This window comes from Squalius cephalus (assembly GCF_949319135.1).
Source record: "Squalius cephalus genome assembly, chromosome: 22".
Taxonomy (NCBI): Eukaryota; Metazoa; Chordata; class Actinopteri; order Cypriniformes; family Leuciscidae; genus Squalius; species Squalius cephalus.
In genome coordinates this window covers 31,198,976-31,208,711 of record NC_137143.1, presented here as the reverse complement: position 1 = coordinate 31,208,711, position 9,736 = coordinate 31,198,976, and the positions used below count along the sequence as shown (strand labels likewise).

The 9,736-nt window shown below is 35.3% G+C and overlaps 2 protein-coding genes across 2 annotated transcripts in view; one reads left to right on the top strand and one right to left on the bottom strand.

Moving 5' to 3' along the window:
• Positions 1-3,015, bottom strand: part of clcn4 (chloride channel, voltage-sensitive 4) — a 16,655-nt gene extending 13,640 nt beyond the window's left edge. Inside the window, exons 1-5 of the mRNA XM_079857807.1 lie at positions 2,856-3,015; positions 1,613-1,767; positions 1,268-1,367; positions 1,001-1,188; positions 1-20 (exon numbers count right to left, since the gene is read on the bottom strand). The exon at positions 1-20 is cut by the window's left edge and continues 103 nt beyond it. Of these exons, the coding sequence (XP_079713933.1) occupies positions 1-20; positions 1,001-1,188; positions 1,268-1,367; positions 1,613-1,767; positions 2,856-2,871 (479 nt within the window). The 5' untranslated portion in view covers positions 2,872-3,015. The remainder of the gene's footprint in view (positions 21-1,000; positions 1,189-1,267; positions 1,368-1,612; positions 1,768-2,855) is intronic.
• A 4,552-nt stretch (positions 3,016-7,567) lies between these two features.
• LOC307150794 (putative claudin-24) lies at positions 7,568-9,001 on the top strand. The gene has a single exon (XM_079858324.1). It carries the CDS (start codon positions 7,586-7,588, stop codon positions 8,258-8,260), a length of 675 nt encoding a protein of 224 aa, XP_079714450.1. The 5' UTR covers positions 7,568-7,585; the 3' UTR covers positions 8,261-9,001.
• The last annotated feature ends 735 nt before the right edge of the window (positions 9,002-9,736 follow it).

Sequence of the window (9,736 nt, the reverse complement as noted above, 5' to 3'; positions counted from 1 at the left end):
AGCACGTACACTCCAGCGCCCTGAGCACACAATTACACAGAGATACGTATAAGAGAATATGAAGAAGACTACAAACTCGGGTTGTGTCTGAAATTGCTCACTATACCCTTAGATAGGGCACTATTTGAGGAAACAGCAACTGCACCGCAATAACAAAACATGCCACCGTTGTACACTCAATGGCTAGAGAATACCCATAATGCACTGTGATAGTAACACGCCGAATGGGTCCGAACTCACTCACTCCATTTCAATCACTCCCTAAAAGTAAACTATATTAATGGACTAATGTGGAGAATAGTGAATGAGGGTATAGGGGGCGATTTCGAACACAGCCGAGGACTGCACGATACGAGAGGAAAATAGAATTGAGATTGATAAATAAGTGCCACATAATTTGACAAATTTTTTTGTGATTAAATGTCAATATGGCTATAATAATAGTAATAATAATAAAATTAAATAATAAAAATAATAAAAAAATAATATATATATGTAATAAAAAATATTTATATTTATTTTTAAATTATTTATATTTATACAAACAATAATAAGATATAATTAATAATAAATATATCATTATTAGAATTTACTAAATAAAATATTAAACAAAACAAGAACTGTGAAATAAAAAAATCGAATATTTAATATTTATTTTTCAGATAAAAATTGCAATCACAATTTGAAAAATAAAAGTTGTTTACAAAATAAAAATATTAAACAAAATAAGAAAAAAAATATTTTAACTATTTAAATATAACTTTTTATATTTTAACTGTAAAATTTAAAAATCTAGTATTTAAGAAAAAATAATATAATTAAATAATATGTTATTTATTTAATAATAATAATAACAATAATCATAATTACAGTGCAACTTTATTTTGAGAACAGTGCAACTTTTATTTTTATTTAATTACACTAAGCCATATGCAGCCTTGGGATAAATGCAAAAAAAATCATTGCTTAAAAATGAGTTTTAACTTATCCCTCACTCTACCTCAGTGTATCCCGTCATCAGTTCAGCCCATTTCTGCCACTGAGGACATTTGTCTCTGTCGGCGAAGGTCGTCTCGTTAGACGTCCAGCAACACTGCTCATGACTGTACCAGAACGCAGACAAACACACTCCTTCCTTCAGATCCGTCATCCAGTCCACAGCCAGATCAATCACTCCGGCCAGCGTGCCTGCGTTAGACGACACACACATGTTGAAAGTTAAGTGTTTTGGCCAGTGATGTCATCATAAGTGGGCGTGTCTCTTCACCTGACAGCAGGCCAATCAGAAGCATCACCAGCCATCCTGACCAGGCGTCCAGCAAACTCTTGATCAGCTCCCAGATGGACTCTTTACTCTTACTGGTGATCTGCAAACACACACAAAACCTCATGATTAACTGATGAATCAAATGCACGTTCAGTTATTGGTCCAGGAACATTAACATAAATAGGAAGATACAGGATTTTTTGAGTTTATAGGCTAAAATTCATTCAACATCCTAATTTATGGCATAGTAAGGATGCAGTAATTGTCTGAAACCAACATTCAAAACCCCTGCTACAAAAATAGAAATTGTGTATCACAATATCAGCGTCTGCCAGGGTGTTTTACCTTCCGGTGTCTGTCCGTGTCTCGGGATTTTTCTCTCAGCCAGTCGATGGTGTGAAAGTCCTCATAAGTGCCGACGTCTGGGAACGGCTCGTCCAGGAAGTCCATCAGGTTCCCGGCGCCGTTCATCTCCTCGGTGGGAGTCGCACTGCTGGTGCCTGCGCAGAACAACCAGATTATCAAGACTTAACACTACCTGGACATTCACTCATCCAACTTCACAAGGTGCATTCTGGGATGCCATTGAAGGAATATGCACTTCATACGAGAAAACATTAATATACACTAGGAACAATTAATATGTATTTTTTATACATTTGCATAAGTGTTTATTTAAAATAAAATAAAACATTTATGAAAGTGAATATTACAGTATTTATTGCAACAACATGCAGCTGATGAAATGCATATTCTTATAAAATACTGTAGCAGTACTATAGTACAGTAATGGTATATATATATATATATATATATAAATTCCATTACTGTATATATATATTAGTGCTGTCAAATCGATTAATCGCATCTAATGTTAAAGTTTGTATTTATATAAAATACTAATATATATATATATATATATATATATATATATATACATATACACAAACATATATGTATGCATACAGATATTATATATATATATATATATATATACATATATATATACATATATATATATATGTGTGTGTGTGTATACACATACTATTTAATGTATAAATAAATATAATAATATATATACACACATATTATTAAACACAAAGTATATTTGGTTACACTTTATTTTAAGGTGTCGTTGTTACAGTGTAATTAGTACTGATTAATATTAAGTAAATACATGCACTTACTATAGGGTTAGTATTAGGATTAGGGTTTGTAACATATGTTACAATGACACTGTAAAATAAAGTGTTACCGTATATATTTATATATTAATGAATGCTACCATGGTACATGTCGAGGTCTAGTTTTTGCCGTGTCGTTTAATAGTCATATGTTACAGCAGATGTTTAGCTGTTTAACATTTGGGTTGGTCACAATGGACCTTTATTCACGCACGCAGAGGCCTGACAGTAATATCCCTCAGATGTCACAGGTGGTGTGACTGCAGAATGTTAAAACACACATGCTTGAATAAACTAAGAAGAATTAAAGACCCTGCATGCATCAGAATACACCCATAATAATAACACGGATGTCACACAGAGCAGGTGCACGATGACTCTGATCATACAAACATGAATCTCACCATCTGCCTCCGCCATGTCGCTGTACGTGTACTAAGATCAGAGATGCAGTGATGGTTTGAGGTGTTTATCCATCATAACATCAGATTAATCTGATGCAGCAGGACAGTCACAGGACGGCGACATACAGTGATGACGTCACGGCGTCTATACAGCCAGCGCTCACTGCGCGTGCGCGAACGTCAGCGCGGCGCAACGACTGCGCAGAGACACAACAGAGCCCGTCATTCTCTGGACACAAGACAGGCGCTAGCAGATCTACGGTGTTTTGGAGCAACAAATTTGATAATAAGTATGGGAAGATTTCTGGCTCCTTCAGAAAAAGTTATTTTTATCTAATAAAGTTGTTGAAGTATCTTTTAAAATTATTCATAATTGCTATCCAGTTAATTATAATTTTGCTAAATTTAATAATAGTATCTCCCCTTTGTGCACCTTTTGTCATCAGGTTGATGAGACAATTACTCATTTATTTTGGGAATGTATGTATTGCAAAATATTTTGGGTTGACTTTTCAAATTTTGTTAAAAGATACATGTCTGTAAACTTTTATATAAGCCAAAAAATTGTGTTTTTTGGTGACTCTCTGAAAGTAGACCATTATCATTTTAAATTTATTCTCAACTTATTACTTTTTCTTGCCAAATTTTATATTCACAAGTGTAAGTTTTCAAAGAAAACTCCTTCCTTTTTCATTTTTAAGAAAGATTTTGATACATATTTGAACTCCTTGAGGAATTCTAAAAACTCTGCTGCTTGTAAGACTCTACGTTGGTGTCAATCATTTAAGCTCTCTTAATATTCTTTATGTTTATGTAATGTAACCCTCTTTTTCTGTGTATTGTTTATATGTTCATTTATTGCTCATTTATGGTTGTTTTGTATTTGTTATTGCATAAAAAAAAAAAAAAATCTAGGAATTGGATTTAAGAACCTCGAAATCAATTCTCCAATATTTCTGAATTGTGCACAACTCTGGTTTATTGAGAGAAAACGTTAATAAATGTGAATTTTAGTTGAAAAAAAAAAAAAAGCAGATCTACGGTGACCGGGAGGGGACATGTTCGGTTCACTTATTTTTGTCGTGGCCACAACATATAAACTCGTGGGAACGTGATATTAATTCATATTAAGTCGTGGGAACGTGATTATAAGTCGTGGCCACGAGATCATTTTGTTGAGGTAACGACATCATTATGTCGTGGCCACGCGATGCAAAGTCGTAGCCTCGAGATCATATGTTGAGGGAACGATTATATTTTTCTCGTGGCCACGACTTCATATTTTGAGAGAACGACATCTATTTGTCGTGGCCACGAGTTATGTTGAGGGAGCCACAGCGGCCAATACTGTAACCGTATAGCATTGACTCTACAGCAGAGATGGAGATGACAGAAGAAATAACATTTTACTTTAAATTAAGAATGTCATAAAAAGATATAGTGCGGTCTTTGGCATCCTTAAATTGGATGGGCTTTTTTGTCGCACTTTTGCACTGGCATGAAGTTGGTTTGACGTTGGACGTTCGATATTCGCATATTTAGGCCTAAACGTTTCTAACTTCAATATCATTTGAAGACAATGACTTACAGTCATAAAACCAACTGTACACTGTTCACCCAGGTCTCATGTATGATGCACACCTTTTAGATTTTTGATATTTATGACAATAAACTGCTAAATCATATGCAAATATTGCTATGTAGGCCTATTTCACTAGTGTATGGGATCATACACAAAATATGACAATATTTAAAGCTCAATATCATTTGAAGACAATGACTTACAGTCATAAAACCAACTGTATATTGTTCATATAGGTCTCATGTATGATGCACACCTTTTATATTTTTGATATTTATGACAATAAACTGTTAAATCATATGCAAATATTGCTATGTATTTCACTACTGTATGGGATCATATACAGAATATGACAATATTTAAAGCTCAATAGCATTTGAAGACAGTGACTTACAGTCATAAAACCAACTGTACATTGTTCATATAGGTCTCATGTATGATGCACACCTTTAATATTTTTTATGTTTATGACAATAAACTGTTAAATCATATGCAAATATTGCTATATACTGCACTACTGTATGTGATCATATACAGAATATGACCATATTTAAAGCTCAATAGCATTTGAAGACAATGACTTACAGTGATAAAACCAACTGTACATTGTTCATCTAGGTGTCAGGTATGTGACAGTAGTGAAATACATAGCAATTTGCATATGATTTAGCAGTTTATTGTCATAAATATCAAAAATCTAAAAGGTGTGCATCATACATGAGACCTGGGTGAACAGTGTACAGTTGGTTTTATGACTGTAAGTCATTGTCTTCAAATGATATTGAAGTTAGAAACGTTTAGGCCTAAATATGCGAATATCGAACGTCCAACGTCAAACCAACTTCATGCCAGTGCAAAAGTGCGACAAAAAAGCCCATCCAATTTAAGGATGCCAAAGACCGCACTATATCTTTTTATGACATTCTTAATTTAAAGTAAAATGTTATTTCTTCTGTCATCTCCATCTCTGCTGTAGAGTCAATGCTATACGGTTACAGTATTGGCCGCTGTGGCTCCCTCAACATAACTCGTGGCCACGACAAATAGATGTCGTTCTCTCAAAATATGAAGTCGTGGCCACGAGAAAAATATAATCGTTCCCTCAACAAAATGATCTCGTGGCCACGACTTATAATCACGTTCCCACGACTTAATATGACGTTCCCACGAGATATTATGACGTTCCCACGAGTTTATATGTTGTGGCCACGACAAAAATAAGTGAACCGAACATGTCCCCTCCCGGTCACCGTAGTACACAGAACTCGAAGAACAAAGGAACAAAACCAGGGGAATCACAGAGACAGGCAACCATTACACGTACAACAACTGACAAAGTAAACACAAGTGAAACACAAGGGCTTTAAATACACAGAGACAAACAAGCTTTTAAGTCATGAGGAAACAAGATACACCTGGGAACAATCATGAACTAATCAAAAGGAAAAACTACAAAGGACTACAAAAACACAGCACAAAACAGGAAACACTAACACTAAACACAAGACAAGGGGAACACAAAACAGGAATCATGACATAAAGTAAATTGTCATTTAACCCATCAATTTTCATTTTTTCTATCTCTGTTTTTTTTATTTCTATACATACATTTGTATTTATTTATTTGTTTGTTTTATCATTATTATTTTTGGAAATTAAACGTTGTAAAGGTGGAGCTTTTCCTTACAGGTTTCCCTCCTCTATTCTGCGCTGTATATGAATTGTTTATTTAAAAAAAAACCTAATAAGACCAAGAACATGAATTAGGAAAGTAGACGTAATCAGTTCTCTAAATGTCTCTCACTGGCAAAGTGTGCATTAAATTAAACATGAGGTATAATATCATCTTTCTTACATTCACTTTCTCTCTTCAGTGTTTTAAAATATAAAAGCAGACAAAGTTGACATTGCTGCTGGTTTTCAAGTAGTATTTGTATAATTGGCATAACATTGTCTTTAAATGACCTCATAGGGGTGGGCGATATGGCAAAATGATCATATCACGATTTTTTCAGGAAAATCACGATTCACGATTTTCTATCACGATTCTTTTTCAAATTGGTTTTACTATTTTTGCAATTGACTGAGCATTACAGCCAAACACCCCTATTTTAAAAACAAAGCCTTACAAGGTAACAACATATAAAATAAAAAAGAATGGCAGACATTTAGGCCAAAGTGGCGAAGATAGAAATTAGAAATTAGAAAAATTATTAAAAAATAAGAACAAAGATACACATTACGATACACATTACACAATATAATATACAAATGAAATAAACAGTGCTTTATTTTTTTCAGCTACAGTAGGTGTATTTAACAGTATAGCATTCAAGAAAGAAATTAAATTAACAAATATAAAAATAAAACACTACATAGACTTCACTGTATAAATTATGCATTGATTCTTATTAAAGCTACTACTAAAGTTCTCAGATTTTCTCTTTGTGTTTTGTTGTTTTTTAACATTAGAGGGATAGTTCCCCCCAAAATGAAAATGTTCATAATTTACTCTCTCAAGCTGTTTTAACCACGAATCAGTTTCTTTCTTCTGTTGAAAATAAAAGTTATTTTGGAGAATGTGGGTTTCCAAACAGTTGCTGTATTTTCCTGGAAGTCAATGGGGACCAGCAACTGTTTGGTTACCCACATTCTTCAAAATATCTTCTTTTACAAAAATACAAAATAAAAAAACATTATCAAACTAAAATATAGTAAAAATGACTATACACGACACGGGACGGTTTATTAATGAACTAATATGACCTTATTGTAAAGTGTTACCAAATTAATGATGTACTAATCTAATCCAATCCACTCAAATCATTAGAGACAGTGACTTATTATCAGTGCAAAACAGAGTGTGTGTTTTCATTTGATCTGCACATGATGTGAATGATGTTGTTGTGCTGAGAGAGAGAGAGAGAGAGAGAGAGAGAGAGAGAGAGAGAGAGAGAGAGAGAGAGAGAGAGAGAGAGAGAGAGAGCGCGCGCTTCTGCCCACCCGACGCGAGAGATGACGCGCGGCGACTCCTCAAGGCCTCATTATACTTCTGCGTCGGACCTAGCCTATATCAGCAAACACTCATGCCACTCCTCAGTCACTGACTACTAGAGGAGGAGGAGGAGGAGGAGGAGGAGAGGTGGTCATGGACCCTGGAGTGTGTGTTCTGGAGCTGCTGGGTGTGTGTTTCTCGCTGGCCGCCTGCTTGTGTTCGCTCCTCACCACCGCCATGCCCAGCTGGCTCACGCTCTCCACGGAGCTCCTGCCATCGGAGAGCTTCGAGGTGGGGTTGTGGGGCACATGTGTGGTGCAGGATCTCGGGGTCACCGAGTGCCGGCCGTACGACAGTCTGCTGGGGCTCCCTCCTGATATTCGCCTCGCCAGAATCCTGATGTGCGCGACGGTGGCTGCAGGTTTAATCGGCCTGTCCTTCTCCATCCCGGGCATCCACCTGGTGAACAGCTGCAGACGCACGGAGAACTTCGGGGCCAAGCGGACCCTGAAAATGCTCGGTGGGATCTTTGGCTTGATTGCAGGAGTGCTCGCGCTCGTGCCCGTGTCGTACGTGGCGCACCTGACGGTCCTGCGCTTCTTCGACGAGAGCGTGCCGAGCGTGGTTCCTCGCTGGGAGTTTGGAGACGCGCTCTTCTTCGGGTGGACCGCTGGGTGTTTGCATGTGGTGGCTGGCTTCTTGTTGGTCACCTCTTGCTTGTATCAGCAAGAGGAAACATGCCCATTACACCAGTCTATCCCGCTAAACAGAGCGCGCATTACGCGTCCGGAACGGTCTCCATCACGCAGGAGGACAGAGTATGTGTGAGATATTAAACCTCTGGTCCGTCAAACACACAGTTTTGCTTCAACTAATGTTTCGCTGCACTGATAATTATTCAATGGTCTCGATTGATCAGATATATGTGAGTTGATTGTAAATAAATGCTGCTAGTTTCTGTTATTTTATTTTATTTTTTATCAGATTGGTAACCCTTTACAATAAGGTCCTATTATTCAATAACATCAACTAACAATTGCTAAAGTAGCCTATTTATTAATCTTTGTTAATGCTAGTTAATGGAAAAAATACAACTATTATTGTTAGTTCGTGTCAGCTCAGGTCTATTAAATATAATATTAACTTTTGATTTTAATAATGTATTAGTAAGTGTTATAATTAACATAATTCATGTTAAATGTAGTGAATTCTAACAAACGGAACCTTATTGTAAAGTGTTACCCTTAATTGTGATTATAAATCATCAGTACTGTTGCAAGCTATTTATGAATTATAAGCTCGTTTGACACCCAGATCTGCACATCATGTGAATATGATTCTAATGAGAAACAGTTGACTAATCGTGAAAATGAAATATGCAAACTTTCCAAGAAAGTGCACTTTTATGACTATGAGGTCATTTATATATATCAAGACAATTTTATGCTAATTATCCAAATAGGCCTATTGGCAGAAAAACCAGCCGCAAGCTTGTCAGTTTGTGTGTTTGTATATTTTAAAGCGCTGAAAGAGAGCGAGTGAATGAGAGATTATATATTGTGTTCTCTGACATGTCAAAGTACCAAAGTTGTGATGATCAGTCAATAAATCACCTTAATGTTTTTGTCATGTGATGTGTGGAGAGATGGGGCTTCTCATTTATTATTCAACTTTGTGAAAGTGGCTTTAATTTATCAGTTTAAAGGAAATATGTTTATGACAATATTGCTTGTGAGGATCATAAATTAAGAAAGAATATTTTAAAATGCTTAATAAGCTAAATTGAGGTACAAAGGTCTGAGACTAGTAGAAAAAAATCGCATTAAATTGCATATGTATATATATATATATATATATATATATATATATATATATATATATATATAAACATTTTTCATGTAAATGTTATATATGTATTCCATTTATATATAATTTCCAAGTTTAAAATAGATTTTCCAAGTTCCTCTCAGACTTTTGAATTCCCCTGCATATATTATCAATATATAAAAATTGTAGTAAAAATATAAAATATAATGAGAGATTTATAGACAAACAGATCTAGATTTGATTTATGATGATGAAATGTGCAGAATAATTTCATCTACTTAGAATTACTTTTAATCTCGTTCTGCATAACTTGAAAGAAACAATGTTAACACATGGTGAAAGTGACGAGTGTGTTCAACATGACCCTCCGTTCTCTTCACTGAGACAAAATTGCATTATACATAAGACTACATCATTATATAAAAGATATCCATTTAAGTGTGTGATCTCTGATGTGTGTGTCCTGATTCAAGCCCA

Coding starts and splice junctions, on each gene's coding strand:
- LOC307150794 (XM_079858324.1), top strand. CDS start 7,586: ATGGACCCTGGAGTGTGTGTTCTGGAGCTGCTGGGTGTGTGTTTCTCG.